This window comes from Hyperolius riggenbachi, chromosome 7 (genome assembly GCF_040937935.1).
Source record: "Hyperolius riggenbachi isolate aHypRig1 chromosome 7, aHypRig1.pri, whole genome shotgun sequence".
NCBI lineage: Eukaryota > Metazoa > Chordata > Amphibia > Anura > Hyperoliidae > Hyperolius > Hyperolius riggenbachi.
The window spans coordinates 156,054,497-156,074,598 of NC_090652.1; the positions used below are offsets into that span (position 1 = coordinate 156,054,497).

General features: G+C 47.1%; 1 protein-coding gene across 6 annotated transcripts in view; it reads left to right on the plus strand.

Annotated features, from left to right (window-relative positions):
- Positions 1-20,102, plus strand: part of LOC137524665 (uromodulin-like) — a 408,103-nt gene that overhangs the window by 193,448 nt on the left and 194,553 nt on the right. For all 6 annotated transcript variants that reach the window (XM_068244787.1, XM_068244788.1, XM_068244793.1 and 3 more), the window contains one exon: positions 4,956-5,167. In XM_068244787.1, the coding sequence (XP_068100888.1) occupies positions 4,956-5,167 (212 nt within the window). The remainder of the gene's footprint in view (positions 1-4,955; positions 5,168-20,102) is intronic.

Below are 20,102 nucleotides of genomic sequence, written 5' to 3' on the forward strand. Positions count from 1 at the left end.
CCTGCAGCTGGTCTTCCTCCTGCTAAGCATTTTGAATTTGCAGTCCGGCAAGTGCGTTGTGCACTTGTGGTCCTGTTTGACAGTGTAAATGCATCCTATTAATAACATAGGATGCATTTACTGTCCGTTTTTGCACTTCAGAATCACAATCCCTTCGCAAAGAACAGGTGTCGTACTTGGAATTATTTGTGGTTCACATGGCATAGGCGAATTACACGAGACAGGTAATACAGATGTGCAAAACAGACATTTAAAATATTTGCATATGCGCAGAAGTACATGTGACCTTCACATTTACAATCATTTACAATCACAGGAACGGAGATCAACAGTTAGAGCACACCATGGGGATGTTTAGGCATGGGGAGGCTGGGGCCCCAGCAGTGCTCGGAGCCCTGGGGCAATTGCCACCCTTGTCTTAGTGGAAGTGCCAGGCCTTCCAGCGGGAGGAGCTTGAAGTAATGACTGTCTGGGTGGGAGGGGTCACGGGAGATCATGGCGGCCCTTTTTTTTTTCATCCTGGTGGAATGGAGGAGATCGAGAGGTGGCAGGGGAGATCCAATGATCCTCTCCGCATCAGTTATGACTATCTGCAGTTTGTGCTGCTAGCTGTTGCACCAGCATACCAGACAATGGGCTTGATTCACAAAAGCATGCTAAAGCATAGCATGACCGTGCTCTGCGTTTAGCATGCAATGTGACCCGTGTGAAGGTTTGTGCGCATAAATATAACTTGGAAAAGTGCACGCAACTATCTTTGTTAGCGCGCACATGTAAATCTTTACGGTCGTGCTATGCTTTAGCACCGCACGCTTTTGTGAATCAAGCCCAATGACTGAGGAGCAAAGGATAGATTCTTTGGTAGCGGTGAAGAAGCTGGTCAGCAGCTCCCGCGGCATGCCAAATTGTTTCAGTTGGCGCAGGAAGAACATCCTCTGCTGAGATTTTTTTTCTGAATTTTGGTGGTGTTCTGCCCCCATTTCAGGTTGTTAGTGAGGATTGCACCAAGGAACCGCACAGATGGTACCCTAGAGACTTCGGTTTCGCCTAGCGGGAGGGGGGAGGGCGCCTCCTGAAATCTGAGACTACTACTAGTTCAACAGTCTTTGCCGCGTTGAGTACTAAGTTGTTGTCCCTGCACCAGTTGCAGATTCGCTCAACTTTGCTGTGGTACTCATGCTCCCCATTGTTGCCGATTAGGCCTATGATAGTAGTGTCCTCCGCAAATTTGATGACCTTCACAGAGTCCATGGACGAAGTGCAATTGTATGTGTACAGGAAGAGCAAGAGTGGAGACAATACACACCCTTGTGGAGCCCCTGTATTGGTGGTTCTCATGCTGGAGTAGCAGTTGCTGAGCTTAACCTGTTGCATTCTATTTGACAGGAAGTCATTGATCCACGCACTTAACTGTGTTCAGGTAAAACGCATTGTTTTCCGCTGCAGTGTAAATTGGCTTGGCTCATGATTGCTTAAATAAATAAGTTATCTGTAAATATGGGTATTTCTTCTATTGTCTTCACTTTCTTCCACTGAAGAAGTGACTTGTAGTAGCAGCAAACTGCATTCTAGCATAGAAAAATCCATCCATTTGAAACTACTTTACCATAGATATACCAATGTCTTAATAAATGACAACTTCTACAGGCAACCTACATTAGGTGAGATTTAGCATAATGTTTAATAGCGCATACAGTAGCTGTGCAGGGCCCAGCAAGAGAAAATTAGATATGTACTTACATTTCGCAAATGCAGACTGCCACAAGTACAAATAAGCACTAACTGCAGGACTAATTAGCTGCATGGCTTATCAGCTATTGTTACCAGAGATGCTCATCATGAGGTCGTGATCACGAGTAGCTTATGATCAGGAGTCTTTTTTTGCGATCATGAGATCGTAATCGGCTTTCTTGATTAGCTCTTGATCACGAATGCCGATCACGAATGCACTCGTGATTGCACTAGTTACCCGACTCGTGAACACTAGTCGGTATTCGTGATTAAAAACCCGCCGACTTTAGCAGTTAATAGCAAAGCCCTTACATGCTAGAAACACCAAATTTGCCATATATGTTAAGAAGAACAGTGGGAACAAGAGAAAAAAGGTATACATTTGAATGTGGTAAATAACATAATGTTAATGTATATACCACATTAAAATGTATCATTTTTTCCTTTGAAACTTTCAAATCGATTTTTTGCAAAAACTATAAGGTGTTTTTGAAAAAAAAATGTCCTTTTGTTCCCACTGTACTTCTTAACATATCTGGAAAAAAATGGTGTTTCTAGCATGTAAGGGGGCTTTGCTAATAACTGTTAAATTCGGCGGGTTTTTAATCATGAATACCACTTATGATTCGTGAATACATGTGGTTATTCGACTCAAAACCGCACTCGAGTTGGATATCACTTTTTACTCGTGATCGTGATCACAAGTAGAGATGGGCTGGACCTCCGATTTTAGGTTCGCGAACCCAGTTCGCGAACCTTCGCGGAACGTTCGGTTCGTGGAAAATTTTGCGAACCGCAATAGACTTCAATGGGGATGCGAACTTTGAAAAATAGAAAAAATCATGCTGGCCACAAAAGTGATGGAAAAGATGTTTCAAGGGGTCTAACACCTGGAGGGGGGCATGGCAGAGTGGGATACATGCCCAAAGTCCCGGGGAAAAATCTGGATGTGACGCAAAGCAGCGTTTTAAGGGCAGAAATCACATTGAATGCTAAATTGCAGGCCTAAAGTGCCTTCAAACATCTTGCATTTGTATACATCAATCAGGGAGTGTAATTAGAGTTCTGCTTAACACTGACACACCAAACTCACTGTGTAACGCACCGCAAACAGCTGTTTGCATAGTGACGGCCATGCTGGACTGGTGCGCACCGTGGCGAGAGTGTAGGCCGTGGCGGTTTTCAAGCCCATATGGTCGCCGGGCTGTGGTAGCTCAATGATAGAACAACAGTGACTGTTGATCAAATTTGGTCTGACCACAATGAAGCAACAACCTTATTATCTTCTTGTATGTAGGTAGGCATAGGTAGGAGTCCCAGTATAGGTAGGTAGGCATAGGTAGGAGTCCCAGTATAGGTAGGTAGGCATAGGTAGGTGCCTCAGTAGTTAGCTAGGCATAGGTAGGAGACCCAGTATAGGTAGGTAGGCATAGGTAGGTGTCCCAGTAGTTAGCTAGGCATAGGTAGGAGACCCAGTATAGGTAGGTAGGCATAGGTAGGTGTCTCAGTAGTTAGCTAGGCAAAGGTAGGAGACTCAGTATAGGCAGGGCCGGATTTGTACTTTTTACCGCCCAAGGCCAACTATACTGTCAGTATGGTTGTTATCTCGGTGTGCCCCAATGAGAATTCTACTTACTTTCCATCATTGGATGTCACAGACAATAAGTAGTTTAGTAATACGCGTATAGATTATAAATTATGTTTTCCTTAAGAACTTTTTTGTTATGTTTGCCATCTTGTTAATGATGGACCCACTTTGTCACCATGAAAGTTAGGCTGATGTGTACCTGCAGGATAGAGCTTACAGGTTTTGCAGGGACGACACAAGTACAGGACACAGAGTACATAGGGTTAAAGATATCCTTGTAGATAGGGATGGCTGCACAGAACAGCTTTACTGCCCCTCACTGAGCCGCCCCTAAATTTCTGGTGCCCAAGGCCATGGCCTATGTGGCCTTGCCAGAAATCCGGCCCTGAGTATAGGTAGGTAGGCATAGGTAGGTCCCCTAGTATAGGTAGGTAGGTAGGTGTCCCCATATAGGTAAGTAGGTGCCCCAGTAGTTAGGTAGGCATAAGTAGGTGTCCCAGTATAGATAGTTAGGCAGGGCCTGGCTAGCACAGTAATAACAATTACCAAGGTCCAGCTGCAACAGATAGGGCTGTATAATGTCAGTGTCAGTGAGCAACACAAAAAAAAAATACATCAGGAAAACATTAGCTCTCAAAAGAGCTGTTGAGGGCAGAGCTGGGACAAGGTCCTCCAGCACCCAAGGCTGAGACAGCAAAGTGCGCCCCCCCCCCCATCCCTCCCAATCCAGCCATCACACACTGATTGCTATTAGACTAAGAGGCGCCACAGGCAGGCAATGCAAAATCTTATTTCCCTTTACACAGACACGGAGGGAGATCTGGATTGCCTACTGCCTGCTCCCCTCCGCATAGGTGGTGTCCCCAGGTATAGGCTAGAGGGGGAAGAAGCCAGGACAGGGAGTGGAAGCGGTCGGCGGGGAGGGGGTCGCCCCCCCTCACCTGGGTCCCCGCTCCCCCTCCAGCTATTTGTGCAAAAGATGTTAAATGTGATGTCCGCAGTGAGCGGGGACGCATACCTTCTGTACTTCATTCGCTCACAGCATCACTTCCTGCAATTCAACCCTCCGAAGTATAGAGGGCGGCATTGCAGGAAGTCAAGCAGCAAGCGGTGGGATGCAAAGATAGAAGGTAAGCATCCCCACTCACTACGGACATTAGATTTAACATCTTTTGCACAAATAGCTGGAGGGGGAGCGGGGATGGGGGACCCAGGTGAGGGGGGGAGCGACCCCCCTCCCCACCGATCGCTGTCGCTCCCCGTCCTGGCTTCTTTCCCCTCCAGTTCAGTGCCCCCCCACCCCGGCATATGTTTCCACGGACTGGAAGCGTATGCTACAAACATATTTAAAAAGTTAAAAATGGAGGGAAAAAAAACAAAACCCGATTCCGTTTCAAATGGATCCGATCTGTAAATGGACCAGTGTGAACCGAGCCTAACTCTCAGCAATGCTGGGTAGTCCTATTTTCCAGATTCTTTAAGGGGCTCTTAATTTATTTTATATGCACATAAAACAAAGTAGATAAGCTGAAATAATGCTTGTCATAAATTCTTGCAACATACAGAACCAAAATAAAAGCGTTGTGTTTTTCTCAACCAAAGTGAAAATATTTTGCATTGTTCTTTCTGTTTCAAGACATTTCAGATATACATCCAAATTTGACGTGTGGAAAACATGAAATGAAAGTCTCCTTCTTAAAATGTCAGCTGAAAAGTCAACATATTGATGTCAACACAATAAGCATAGCAGCAAACAGGAGCTGTTACACGCTGCAGGATGATATTGTTAATGGGACATACTCCATCACTATACCTCTCTATGATGGTCAGTGTGGAGTTACAGTAAAAGTAAGTGTGATCTTTACAAGTTTCTATTGATATTGCGTGGTAGATTACACACACACACACACACACACACGCACGCACGCACGCACGCACGCACACACACACACATTTATTTATAAAGTTAAATCCATAAATATTTGGACAGAGAAAACTTTTTGTGTTAAAAAATGCTTTAGTTGCCTAACATTTCTATGCAATCATTTTGTTCACCCCACTGAATAAAAAGCTGCATCTGAGTAGTTTCATTTAATCAGCTGCGGACCACCTAATGCAGATTTTTTTTTTGGTAATTATCTATTTAAGTATTTATATAGTGCTGACATCTTACGCAGCACTGTACAAAGTATAGTCTTGTCAATAACTGTCCCTCTGAGGGGCTTACAATCTAATCCCTACCATATGTCTATATATGTATAGTGTAGTGTTTGTATTGTAGTCTAGGACCAATTTAGGGGGAAGCCAATTCACTTATCTGTGTTTTTTTTGTTTTTTTTTTTACAACATTTGGGGTCTTTTTTTGTTTAAAACAATAAACATAGAAGCACAATGAAATATCACCAAAAGAAAGCTATAATTCATTTGGGTGCTAAGTTGTATGACCAAGCATTTTAACTGTTAAAGTTGTGAAGTGCCAAATCTTAATAAATGCCTGGTCACTATGGGGTATAAATCTCTGGGGCTCGAGGTTAAAATCCATTGTGGTTATTTACAGAACCAGAAAAAAGTTGTCTCTGTCCAAATATTTATGGACCTAACTGGGAACTGGCCACACTACTGGCTTTGTCCATAGTATACAAACTGCCCAGCCAGTGGCTGATGGATGTGGTCAACAAGGTCAGATATAAGAATGTACACTGTAACTTTGCCAGTGAAGTTTATCTTCTGAATGTATGACCTGCAGGCCTATGCCTAAGGCTATCCTCTCCCTCTCCTAACCTCCAACTATCCTGTGCGTAACACAAAATTCAACCTCTCCTCTGTCTAAAACTTACCTCCACCTCTCCTGTGACTAATTACCTCCAACTTCCCTGTGCCTAACACTAACCTACCCTCTTCTCGGTTTAACGCTTACCTACTCCATTTCAGAGCCTAAGGCCCCGTTCACACTGCACGCGTTTCCAGCCGCGTTTTGGAAACGCATGCAGGTGGCCGACACGCACGACATCAGACATTGCATAGAGTGCAATGTCTGATGTTCACACTGCATGCGTTCCTGGCCTGTGCGGTCCGGGAACGCATGCTGCACGCATTTTTTGTAAAAACGCATGGCTGTCCCATTCACTTTTCAGTGATGGGATCAGCCCCGCAACGCACACAAACGCGGATGGCGTGCGTTCGCATGCGTTGCGTTCCGCATGCGTGGCCATCCGCGTTTGTGATGTGAACGGGGCCTAACACTAACTTCCCCTCTCCTCAGCCTAACACTAACCTCCCCTCTCCTCAGCCTAACACTAACCATCCACCTCTCCTATGCCTAACACTAGCCTCTCCTCTCGTAAGCCTATCACTAAATCACTGTCACTAAATCTTGACAAAATTGACAAATACTGGAATTATTATTAAATCTTACCTGATGTAGGTTGCCTATCACTAACCCCCCTTTCCTCTGTTTAACACTAACCTCCCCTCTCCTCAGCTGTTCACTAACCTCTGCCGCTCCTGTACCTAACACTAAGCTCCCCTCTCCTATGCCTAATACTAATCTCCATCTCACCTGTACCTAACACTAGCCTCCCCTCTCCTCTGCCTAAACTAATCACTAAACTCATGCCCTCTTCTGCCTAACACTAATTGCCTCTCTTTTTTGCCTAACACTGACCACGCCCTCTCCTCTGCTTAACACTAACCTGCCCCCTCCTCAGTTAACACTGACCTCCTCTATCTTTATTATAGTGCTTTTTATTGATGTGCTCATTATTATCCTGACCCTATGTCCCCCTGTGCCTTCTTCTGTCCTCCTGTGCCTCTTTCTGTCTCCCTTTGTGCCCCCCTCTGTCTCCTTGTACCAATTAGATTTAGGTGAAATGGTGCCCTAGGCAAGTAATGACTTTGGGCCTTAATGGACACCCAGATTTTTTGTTGGGGGCTAGCATAAACCAGACCCCTAGACTCTCACAAGGCCCTAGGCACCTGCCTAAATTGCCTTGTGCATCCCTCTGTGCCTGTCTCTGTTTCACTGTGCCTCCTTCTGTCCCTTTTGTGCCTCTCTCTGTCCTCTTGTCCCACTATCTGTTCCCGTCTCCCTCCTGTGCTCCCCCAGTCCAGTGTGTAAAGGCAGAGTATAGTGCAGCAGAAGCTGTGCTCTAACCTCCCCTCTAGAGTCCAGTATTGTGCCTGAGTGACCATCCTGTCTATTTTCTGCTTCCTCTAGTGCTGGCACCTCACTCTCCTCATATAGTGTGTAATCATGCTACATGCGGGAGGAGATGCTGGGCACTAGGGCGAGTGGTGAGCAGGGCCAGTTCTAGACTGTGTGCTGGCTTAGCCAAACTTGTGAGGATGCACCCCCCTCTCCTCCCCCTGGAAAAAGGAGCGGGCAGTCACTTGGGGCTCCCCCTCCCCGCTCCCCCTTTAGATATTACAGGCAGTGCCAGAGGGAGCATGGCAGTGAGCGGGGAATGAATTACTCACCTTCCTTAAGCGTTCCAGCCAGGCGTTCACTGCGTGCGAGGGTGCGTGCGTCACAGATCTCCTGCTTCCACGACATACTGTACGCCCTGGGAGGCATTGAAGCAGGTGACCTGTGACGCATGCACGCTCGCACATAGTGGACGCCTGGCTGGAACGCGGAAGAAAAGTGAGTTATTCATTTTCCGCCCACTCCCATGCTTCCTCTGCCACTGTAATATCTGGAGGTGGGATCGGGGAAGGGGGAACCTTAGTTGAGGGAGGGGGCCCCCCTCCCCACCTCTGCCTGCTGCTCCTCCTTCATGCACTGCTACCCCCTCTTGCTAACCACCTAGTCTTGGCGGGCCCCCCCACCACGGCCAGCCTAGTGCCGCCCCCAGATTTCCGCAGCCTGAGGAAGTCTCCTCACTCGCCGTCATGGATGGACCGGGCCTGGTGGTGAGAGGACAGGAGGAAACAGTAAGTTAAGAGCAACACAACTTCTGCTGTGCTATAATCTGCATTTACACACTAAGCTGGGGTCAGACCCAGATTAACCTCACAAGAGCCTATAGGCACAGATGTCTTGGCACCTTCAACTCCATAAACTTACAAACCCCTGCCAAACTGCACCGCAAGTGTGCTAGTCGGCCCAGATGTCACTTCTCTCTTACTTCCCTTGCCTGTCATAGGTAGTTAGAGGTGCCCCTTAGTATTAGGTAGCCAGAAGTACCCTCAATATTAAGTAGCTAGAGGTGCCCCTGACTGAAGGGAGATCTGGTCAATGGAATGCCTAGAGCAGGGCGAGTAACCTCTCATTTACAGTCTTATGAAGACTCTGCATAGGCAAGGAGAGAGGGAGGTGCTCGGGAGGGGAGTAAACAACCTTTCCATCATCAGGCACCTGTAGGCACGTGCCTGGATGGTGTAATGGTTAAGGGCTCTGCCCCTGACACAAGAGACTAGGGTGCGAATCTCGGCTCTGCCTGTTCAGTAAGCCAGCACCTATTTAGTAGGAGACCTTAGGCAAGTCTCCCTTACACTGCTACTGCCTATAGAGCGTCTCCTAGTGGCTGCAGCTCTGGCGCTTTGAGTCCGCCAGGAGAAAAGCGCGATATAAATGTTATTTGTCTTGTCTTGTCTTGTCTAATGGTAAATACAGAACTGGCTGGTGTAGTGCAGAAGGGTGATGTGCAATGAAATGAGACACGATCAAGGGGTTCTTTGTTTTTCAGGGATTCCCTGTATTATGCATCCACCTTATATGGCACATGGTTTATATTCTCTGGTTTGTGGGTGTGTGTTTTATTTATTTATTTATTGGGGGGGGGGGGGGGGGGACAGGACTTCTTGCCTGGAGTGGCAAACATGCTAGAAATGCCCCTGCAGAAGGCACATGGGAACAGAGGGGGACACTGGAGGCACAGTGGGCAGCAGAGGTGGCACAGATAGGGACAGTGAAGACACAGGTGGAAACAGTGTAAGCACAATGGTGGCTCAGGAAACAGAGGTGGCACAGAGGGGGACACTAGAGGCAAGGGGGCACATACTGTAGGAAGCACAGGGGAACAGTGGGGGCATTTTGGGGACACTTTGTCTGTTTATGAGTTTAGAGATAATATGCTGCCTAATTGTATTGGGGGTAAGACAATGCTGCTTAGTTATGTTGTTTGAGGGAACACTGTCTAATGTAATGTAATAGAATTTGTCAAGAACATGGTATTTTACTTTTGATTGATTTCAATTCAAACAGTCTATGATAACATGTCCAGCTACAAGGGAATATGACACTGTTTCAAATGTCATGATAGCATTCATAAATAAAAAAAAAAAAAAAAGATAAAAAAGAAAAAGATTATAGATGTTTCCTACAAGAAAGGCTTTGCTTGCGGTATCAATGCAAACAGAATGCAGCAGTGTAATTAAATTGATTCTAGTGGGTCAATACTTAACAGTACAACACACATTTACCAACAATTTTCAATTCATAATTCTCCAAGTGAGGTGTTGATACAAGGTTATTGCGGGAAGAAATTGAAAAAAGCCCACAACAGAGTATTATTTATTGATTGAAGTGACCAAATTACCTCCACAGAACATAAGTGGATCACACTCAGCAACCACTGGAAACAAATTTTTGTAGAGTTCTACACTTAAAGAGACTCTGAATTTAATCTAAATTCCCGTTTTTTAACTAGTATTTATGTAAAGCACCACGGGTGCTCATCCGGATTTTGGATATCCGGGTAACCCGGCTATCCGAACTTTTGGGGCCTATCCGGATCGGATTCGGATTCCAGATAGCTGGGCAAATCCAGATAGCTATCTGCGGATAGTTGGGCGCACAATCCGGATATCCGCGGATATCTGGGTATTTCAGGATCCGAAATACTGTAACTAAGGTGATGACGTCCTGGAGCCAATCAGAGGGCTCCCAGCAGAAGCCCTAGCAACCAATCACAGAGGGGAACCCTGGCCTGCACCACCTGACCTCATTGAGCCAATCAGAGGCCTCCCAGCCTAAGCCCTGGCACCCAATCATAGAAAGGAACACTGGCTAGCCCCCCTGTATAATAAGGAGGGCTGCCATGATGAGACAGATTGTCCTGGCTTGCTGAATGCACACTGAGTGACATGCTCCAGTGCTGATGGCCTACAAAGGGCTGTACCTAAATCTGTTCATTGATTAACCCCTTCACTACTCTATAGTTAACCCCCTTGGCGGTATGAAAAATACCGCCAGGGGGCAGCGCAGCAGTTTTTTTTTTATTTTATTTTTTTAAAATCATGTAGCGAGCCGAGGGCTCGCTACATGATAGCCGCTGCTCAGCGGCATCCCCCCAGCCCCGCCGATCGCCTCCGGCGATAGGCGATCAGGAAATCCCGTTCAAAGAACGGGATTTCCTGGAGGGCTTCCCCCGTCGCCATGGCGACGGGGCGGAATGACGTCACCGACGTCAGCGACGTCGGGACGTCATTGGGAGACCCGATCCACCCCTTGGCGCTGCCTGGCACTGATCGGCCAGGCAGCGCAGGGGTCTGGGGGGGGGCGCGCGCCGCACCGGATAGCGGCGATCGGGCGCGCGGCGGCGGCGATCGGGGTGCTGGCGCAGCTAGCAAAGTGCTAGCTGCGTCCAGCAAAAAAAAATTATGTAAATCGGCCCAGCAGGGCCTGAGCGGCACCCTCCGGCGGCTTACCCTGTGTCACACACGGGGTTACCGCTAAGGAGGTTAAATTGTTAATTATCTTGATTGATGTCTCATAGTGTGACAGAGTGTGTGCTGCAGTGCTGCTGGGCCAAGGGCTGTACACAGTGATAAGCTGTTCAGTGATTTACCTCTTCACTATCACTACACTACAGATAAATCGTTAATTGCCTTGATTGATGTCAGTAGTGTGACAGTTAGTGTGTGCTGCAGTGCTGCTACAGCTGCTATGTGTCTGTGTGTGTGCTGTGCACACACCAGGCCACCTGCTGCCAGCCACGTGCAAACACGTGCAAAGTGCCACATGCAAACACATGCAAAGTGCAAAGTGCCACGTGCAAAGTGCAAACACGTGCAAAGTGCAAACATGTGCAAACACGTGCAAAGTTCAAAGTGCCACGTGCAAACACGTGCAAAGTGCAAAGTGCCACATGCAAAGTGCAAACAAGTGCAAAGTTCAAACATGTGCAAAGTGCAAAGTGCCACGTGCAAACACGTGCAAACACGTACAAAGTGCAAACACGTGCAAAGTGCAAACACGTGCAAAGTGCCACGTGCAAAGTGCAAAGACAGCATCATTACCTGGTACTACTGGGGGCACCTATACCTGGGATGGGGAGAAGGTGGGGAGGCTGGGGGGCCCCATTCAACGCTTTGCAGGAGAGGCCCAGTGATTTCTAGTTATGCCCCTGACTTTAAGGATTTCAAGGAACACCGTTTTCATATTTCCTGTGGAATGATACATCATGGATTCTTTGGCGGGCCATCAATAATATTCTCAATAGTTTATATCCTTTTATATGTGGCTACAATGTCATTAAAGGGAAGGTTCAGGGAAACGTTTAAAAAAATAAAAATCCATATCCACTTACCTGGGGCTTCCTCCAGCCCGTGGCAGGCAGGAGGTGCCCTCGCCGCCGCTCCAGAGGCTTCCGGTCGTCTTCGGTGGCCGACCCGACCTGGCCAGGCCGGCTGCCAGGTCGGGCTCTTCTGCGCTCCAAGGACGGGCTCTTCTGCATCCCACGCGGGCGCCCTGACGTCATCGGACGTCCTTCGGGCTGTACTGCGCAGGCGCAGTAGTTCTGTGCCTGCACAGTAAAGCCCGGAGGACGTCCGATGACGTCAGCGCGCCCGCGTGGGACGCAGAAGAGCCCGTCCTTGGAGCGCAGAAGAGCCCGACCTGGCAGCCGGCCTGGCCAGGTCGGGTCGGCCACCGAAGACGACTGGAAGCCTCTGGAGCGGCGGCGAGGGCACCTCCTGCCTGCCACGGGCTGGAGGAAGCCCCAGGTAAGTGGATATGGATTTTTATTTTTTTAAACGTTTCCCTGAACCTTCCCTTTAACAAGTTGCTTCAGCAAGGTAAGATACATATTTTTATAGGCTTATACAGTTTCTTCACAATACCATCAAAAAAATATGTTATGTATTTCTGTTTGTTTTAGCTGAACCTTTTCACCCCCTTTCCAATTAACTTTTTTTTTTTACATTCGGCATGCTCTTTCAACCTTTTTACATAGTGTATTGCATTATTTTGTTTAACCAGCAGATAGCAGCATCACTTCACCAAGATTTCATATTCTCAAAGTACATACATTTTTACATGTTCTTCTTTTCGGTTTTAATCACCATCCATTCACATGGTTGACATATATATTAAGGTGTTGACATTTAATGGGTTGAAAAATAAAATATAACATTTATGGAAAATGTACTTATGGTTTGGATCCTATTGATATAATTGATACAAAAATGATGCATGTATGACAAATAGAGATGGTCCGAACGGTTCGCCGGTGAACGGTTCCCGGCGAACTTCTGTGGTTCGCGTTCGCAGAGAACCGCAAACTTTTCCGGAAGTTCGATTCGCCCCCATAGTGCATCATGAGGGTCAACTTTGACCCTCTACATCAGAGTCAGCAGGCACATTGTAGCCAGTCAGGCTACACTCCCTCCTGGAGCCACTCCCCCCCTTATAAAAGGCAGGCAGCATCAGGCATTGGATTCACTCGTGTGCCTGCATTAATTAGAGAAGGGAGAGCTGCTGTGCAGAGACCTATAGGGAAAGCTTAGTTAGGCTCTTGTAGGCTCCTTAGCTTGCTCCTTGCTGATTCTTATTGCTAAAAAAGCACCCCTCAACAGCTCTTTTGAGAGCTAATCTTGTTCTTGTGATTTTTTTTTGTGTGTGTGTGTGTGTGTCCCACTGACACTTGTGTTGCATAGACAGCCTTGGTAATTCCTACTGTGTGTGCCACTGCCAGGCCCAGCACATTCAGTGACTACCTGTGTGTGTGACAGGTGCACATTGTAATACCCATCACTGCATATACCTACCTGTTGTTCACTTTAGTGCACCCACCTACCTACGAGAGCAAACGCAGTGTCATTGTGCCTGTCCAGTACCTGTCTGTGTGTGACTGATGGGTGCACATTGTAATACCCTTCACTGCATATGACTACCTGTTGTTCACTTCACTGCACCCACCTACCTACGTGAGCGCACGCAGTGTCACTGTGCCTGTCCGGTACCTGTCTGTGTGTGACAGGTGCATATTATAATACCCCTCACTACATATACCTACCTGTTGTTCACTTCAGTGCACCCACCTACCTACGTAATCGCACGCAGTGTCACTTTGCCTGTCCGGTACCTTTCTGTGTGTGACAGGTGCACATTGTAATACACATCACTGCATATAACTACCTGTTGTTCACTGTGCACTAACCTACCTACGTGAGCGCACGCAGTGTCACTGTGCCTGTCTGGTACCTGTCTGTGTGTGACAGGTGCACATTGTAATACCCATCACTATATATACCTACCTGTTGTTCAGTGCATCCACCTACCTCTGTGAGTGCACACATTGGTAATATCACCAGTCACTGTACCTGTTCACGATACGTGTGTGGGACAGGTGCACATTTGAAATACTTATCACTGCATATACCTACCTGTTGTGTTCAGTGCACCCACCTACCTACGTGAGTGCACACAGTGTGATATACCACTCCGTGCATACCTGTTAACTGCACCTGTGTGACTGCAAATTGTATTAGTCAAGTCAGTGCATACCTTTCACTTCATGACCCCGATATGGACAAAACGGACAAAACAGGTAGAGGGAGAGGTAGAGGCAGACCCAGAGGAAGGCCACCCGGCAGGTCTGTGTGAGGTCGTGCTGATGTGATTTTGTGTGGCTTTGGACCAAAGTACCGGGCCTAAGAAAAAGGCACGTCCCATCAACTCCCAAGATTGTCAGCACGAACACCTCATCTTCTGCAGCCACCAGCGCTACTACAAGCACCACATCCGCTGCATTTGACAGTTTGCAGGAGTTATTTGGTGGGGAAATCACTGATGCATAGCCATTATTGTTACAACAAGATGAAGGCGCTAAGCAAGTTACACCACCTCATATGTCTGAGTTAGGCGGCGACACTATGGACGTAACATGTGAGGAGGAGGATGATGAAGTACCTGCTGTTGGTGCAGTTTTGGAGGTGTCTGGGGCAAGCGAAGCTGGGCAGTATGATTATGATGATGACGATGATACGGAGGAGATGAACAGGGGGACAGTTCAGAGGGGGAGTCAGAGAGGAGTAGGAGGAGACGAGTTCCTGAAAGAAGCAGGGGGAGCTCGTCTTTAAAAACAGCTGGTGGCAGTGTCCGGCGCCATGTATCACCACCTATGGACAGCCAGCCAACATGGGGGGTCAGCAGTTTGGACACTTTTTAATGTGTCTGCCACAGATCAGAGCAATGCCATCTGTTCTCTCTGCCTCCAAAAATTGAGCAGTGGGAAGGCCAACACCCACGTAGGGACAACTGTCTTACGAAGGCACCTGCAGAAAAGGCACAAACTGCAATGGGAAGAGCACCTGAGCAAAAACAGCACACAAAAGAAAAGCCACCCTCCTTCTTCTCTTCCTCCTTCAGGTGCAGCATCGTCAGCCGCTTTCTCCGTTGCACCTTCACAGCCACCCTCCTCCACTCCGCCTCTGACCTTGAGTGGTTCCTGCTCCTCTGCCCACAGCAGCCAGGTGTCTGTGCAGGAAATCTTTGAGCAGAAGAAGCCAATTTCTGCCAGTCACCCCCTTGCCCAGCCTCTGACAGCTGGCTTGGCGGAACTGTTAGCTCGCCAGCTGTTACTATACCAGCTGGTTACATCCTCTTCACTGTTCTCATCCTCCTCCTCCTTGGCTGAGTGGCAGTTCAACTCCACAGGTGCTGCGATCTCCTCTCTAGCTACACAGCCCCAGCTCCCCAGGGCCTATGCTGCATGCCAAGTACGACGGTGTCATGCCATCTTAGACATGTCTTGCCTCAAAGCGGAGAGTCACACTGGAGCAGCTCTCCTGGCTGCTCTTAACATACAGGTGGATCAGTGGCTGACCCCGCACCAGCTGGGGATTGGCAACGTGGTGTGTGACAACGGCAGCAATCTCATTTCCGCTTTGAATTCAAGAAAGCTGACACATGTACCCTGCATGGCACATGTGCTGAATCTAGTCATTCAAAGATTTGTGTCAAAGTACCCAGGCTTAGAGGACGTCCTGAAGCAGGCCAGGAAGTTGTGTGGGCATTTCAGGCGGTCTTACACGGCCATGGCACACTTTGCCGATATTCATCGGAGAAACAAGTTGCCGGTGAGAGGCCTGATTTGCGATAGCCCGACTCGCTGGAATTCGACCCTCCTTATGTTCTCTCGCCTGCTAGAACAGGAGAAAGCCGTCACCCAGTACCTCTACAACTACAGTAGAAGGACACACCCTGGGGAGATGGGGATGTTCTGGCCCAACAACTGGACACTGATGCGAAATGCATGCGGCCGTTTGAGGAGGGGACCAACCTGGTGAGTCGCAGTGAAGGCGCCATCAGCGACTTGATCCCATACGCTTACTTCCTGAAGCGTGCCGTGCGTAGAGTGGTGGATCAAGCTGTGGTGGAACGTGAACAGGAACAGTTACAGGAGGAAGCGTTGTGGGATCAATTCTCATCAGAACCAGATGTTTCCTCAACACCTGCGGCAGCACAGAGGGGGGAGGAGGAGGAACAGTCGTGTGGGAAGAGGAGTCAGACTCGGATGATGAGGAAGGTGTTTCTTTGAAGGAGGAGGAGGAGGCAGAAGAACAACCGCAGTAGGCGTTGCAGCCGGCTTGTGCTGCTCAACGTTCCCGTGGTATTGTTCGTGGCTGGGGGGAGGAGGAGGACTTACCTGACGTCACTGAGGAAGAGCAAGATGAGATGGATAGTACGTCTGGATCCAACTTTGTGCATATCGCATATTTCATGCTGTCCAGCCTGTTGAGGGACCCCAGTATAAAAAAACTCAAGGGGAATGAGCTGTACTGGGTGGCCACGCTACTAGACCCTCGGTATAGGAACAAAGTGGCGGAGATGTTTCCAAATCACCAGAAGACAGAAAGGATGCAGCACTTGCAGAACAAGCTGACAACTATGCTTTACAATGCATTTAAGGGTGATGTCACAGCACAACGCAATAAAGGTATCACTGCCAGTAATCCTTCTCCCATGTCCACGCAGGCAAGGGCAAGATGCTCCAGTAATCTCATGGTGATGTCGGATATGCGGACATTCTTTAGTCCAACGCCTCGCCTTAGCCCTTCCGGATCCACCCTCCACCAACGCCTGGACAGGCAGGTAGCCAGTCGGCCTTAAGTGTGAATGTAGACACTGTGAGCAGCGATTAACCCCTGGACTACTGGGTGCACAGGCTTGACCTGTGGCCAGAGCTGTCCCAATTTGCCATCCAACTTCTGTCTTGACCTGCCTCAAGCGTCCTGTCAATATCGACCTTCAGCGCAGCTGGAGGCATTGTCACTGAGAAGAGAAGTCGCCTAAGTCACAAAAGTGTTTAGTACCTCACCTTTATCAAAATGAATGAGGCATGGATCCCGGAGGGCAACTGCCCGCCCGAAGACGTCAGTACCCACACACAGCATCTCTGCCTGCACGCCATGTGACTGCCTGCCTGCCCGAAGGCTAAGTCGCTCCCCACAAAGCACCTCTGCCCGCAGGCCGCTTGACTGCCTTCTCAGCCAATACCAACAGGGTCCAGGACTCCAGGTGTATTCCTGAATTTTTAAGGCCGCTGCTAGCAGCGGCCGCTATACAAATTTTTCTGGTGCGTGTACATGCCTGCCTAATTTTTCTGGCTGCACTGCAGCTGCAACAATAAAACAAAAGGCATGTACATGTGCCAATTCCCCTTCATGATTATTACCTTGCCGCGGTGAAGGTGCTTGCATATCACAATGAAGCAATGACCGCCGGCTACATGAGTGTCTCGGTTTGGGGCACACCCAAGTTAATAAGGTCGTTGCTTCATAGTGGACAGACCAAATTTGATCAACTGGACAGTCACTGTTGTTCTATCATTGAGCTACCACAGCCTGGCGACCATAAGAGCTTGAAAACCGCCAAGGCCTGCACCCTTGCCATGGTGCGCACCAGTCCAGCACGGCCATCACTACACAAACAGCTGTTTGCGGTGCGTTACACAGTGAGTTTGGTGTGTCAGTGTGAAGCAGTACTCTAATTACACTCCCTGATTGATTTATACACATGCAAGATGTTTTAAAGCACTTTAGGCCTGCAATTTAGCATTCAGTGTGATTTCCGCCCTTAAAACGCTGCTTTGCGTCAAATCCAGATTTTTCCCCGGGACTTTTGGCGTCTATCCAACTCATCCATGCAAAAACTCAGATGTTAGACCCTTTGAAACATCTTTTCCATCACTTTTGTGGCCAGCATAAGTGTTTCTAGTTTTCAAAGTTCGCCTCCCCATTGAAGTCTATTGCGGTTCGCGGAAGTTCGCGAACCGAAAATTGGAGGTTTGGGCCATTTCTAATGACAAATTCTAGGCAAATTGGATGATATTTGGAGGTTGCAAACTTTGAACAGTTGTGTGAAGTAGGTTAAGGAAAACATTTTTCCAACGTTAATTATTTTTATTCGGTAACCAAACAAAATGAAACTTCACATAATAATTAAATATGACAATAAGGTTATTGTTTCCACAATAATTTCATTTGTCATGCTACTCCTGCTTTCATTCACTTTGGAATGACCTTTGTTTCTGTTGTTTATCTCTAATTGACTCGTTCAACTTCTTTATCGGGGCAATGCCTATTTCTGCAGTATCATTCACCACAGCACTGATGGATATTTTTAGCCTTTCATGCAATATTCCTTCACATGCTGTATTGCTGGTAACAAAATCACTCAGGTCCATTCCCTGAATATCAACATTTTTACCATCTTATCATTTCAAACCTTTATTTTTTGTTGGCTTCTTTAAATTCTCAACCATCTTTTCTTTTTCTGCCTGAATAATATGTTCATCTAGGAAAGCCAATCCAACATTTGTTTCTGACAGGCACAAAAGGAATCTCTTTTCCTTGACATCTCTTTCTAGGTAAGAGTTCAAAGGTTATGTCATATCCTTGTTTGGAGCCCATCGACTTAAAACTGGCTCAAGCCAAAAGCAGAAGAGGACAGATATTAAACTGAAAAAATGCCAATTTTCCTGTTACTTTCATTTATGCTCTAGTAGAGTTATCAATAAAAGGGATTTTTCTGTTTCAATCTTTTTATACTGTAACAAATGACTCGGTGATTCTTAGGTCAGATATGTATAAACACAATTTGATTGTAGATTTCAGTACTACATTCATTATTATTTACATTAATTCACATTTTCTACACCATCACAATTCTCAACCACTTCTGGTAAGAGCATCCTTCCAACTTTTGGTAAAAATATACTTATATGTTTTGGTGGCGTATGTGAAATAAAGGCACCAGGAAATTTGGGTGCCGGGATATAATTGATAGCAGAACACTGGTAACATTCACCAATATCTGATTTTTTTTTTGAGTGTTGATTTTCCTTAGTAAAAAAATCGCTAAATATGACTTATATTTTACTACAGTTAAACCTAACCCTACTCTCACACAGAACCATCATCCCTCCAATGTCTAGCCCCCCCCCCCCCCCACACTCCTAACCTTAAAACCCCCTTTCTGATGCCTAACTTGCCCTCCCATGCCGAAAACTCCCTTTATGATGCCTACCTTAAAGCGGGATAAAACCCTGACATAATATTCAATAAAAACATGATTTCCTACTTTTTATATGCCATTGCCATATGGTTATCATGTTTGCATATGTGCATATGTATTATTATTCATTTAGAAATTACAAATTCCCAAAAGTACAGTTTTTTGCTTTGAGAGCTGACTTTGTATTTTATTCATAACTGGTTTTATTAATTATGTTTTGAAGGCAGAAATGCTTTGATTGTCTGTCTGTGTCCAGGAGCTTCTGCACAGTCAGAGAATGTGTCACATTCCTCACTTGATACAATTAAGTAAACACAAGATAACATTATCTCCATTTGGGATGAGTTCAGATTTCTCTGCACTGAATTTGCAAGTCCTGTGTGTAACCCTTTGAATGCTGTTCTAGTAAAAAAAAAATGCAGGTTGTATATAATAGGCTGTAAATCATTTTTTTGACCAAAGAAGAAATGCTGGGTTTCATTCCACTTTAACTGTACTCTGACACCTCACCTCCTTGCCGGTTTTCCCGACCTGAGCTCGGGGTAGAAAAAAGAAGCTGTTAGCGGTGATCCCGAGCTCAGGTCGGGGTAGGCAGTGCAGGGCTTTACCTGAAGTTGTGAAGTCCTGCGCGCGATTGCGCAGCGGGACTCCAGCCTCTCTCCCCGGCAGTGTGGGGTCTTTCCCTGGCCGCCGGGATCCCCATGTATTCTTCCGGGGACCCGGCGGCCAATCAGAGCAGCGGAGCGGCGGTGGCGGCGTGACGTCATCGGGGGCGGGGCTAAAACGAACGTCTCTATATTAGAGAAATATAGAGAAGTTCGTTTATATGTATATTAGCGCCATCTTGTGGTCAAAGAGAAAACTGCAGCGCAGGAGCCCAGGAAGGTACATTTTTTATTCTGTTGCACATCTCCCTGCCAGAATGATTTTTTTCAGGTTTTAGGGTCTGAAAGAGTGGAAAAAAATTGCACCTCTTTTAGACCCTAAAATCTGGAAAGAATCAGAACGGCAAGGAGGTTAAGCCTGCACACACACACACAC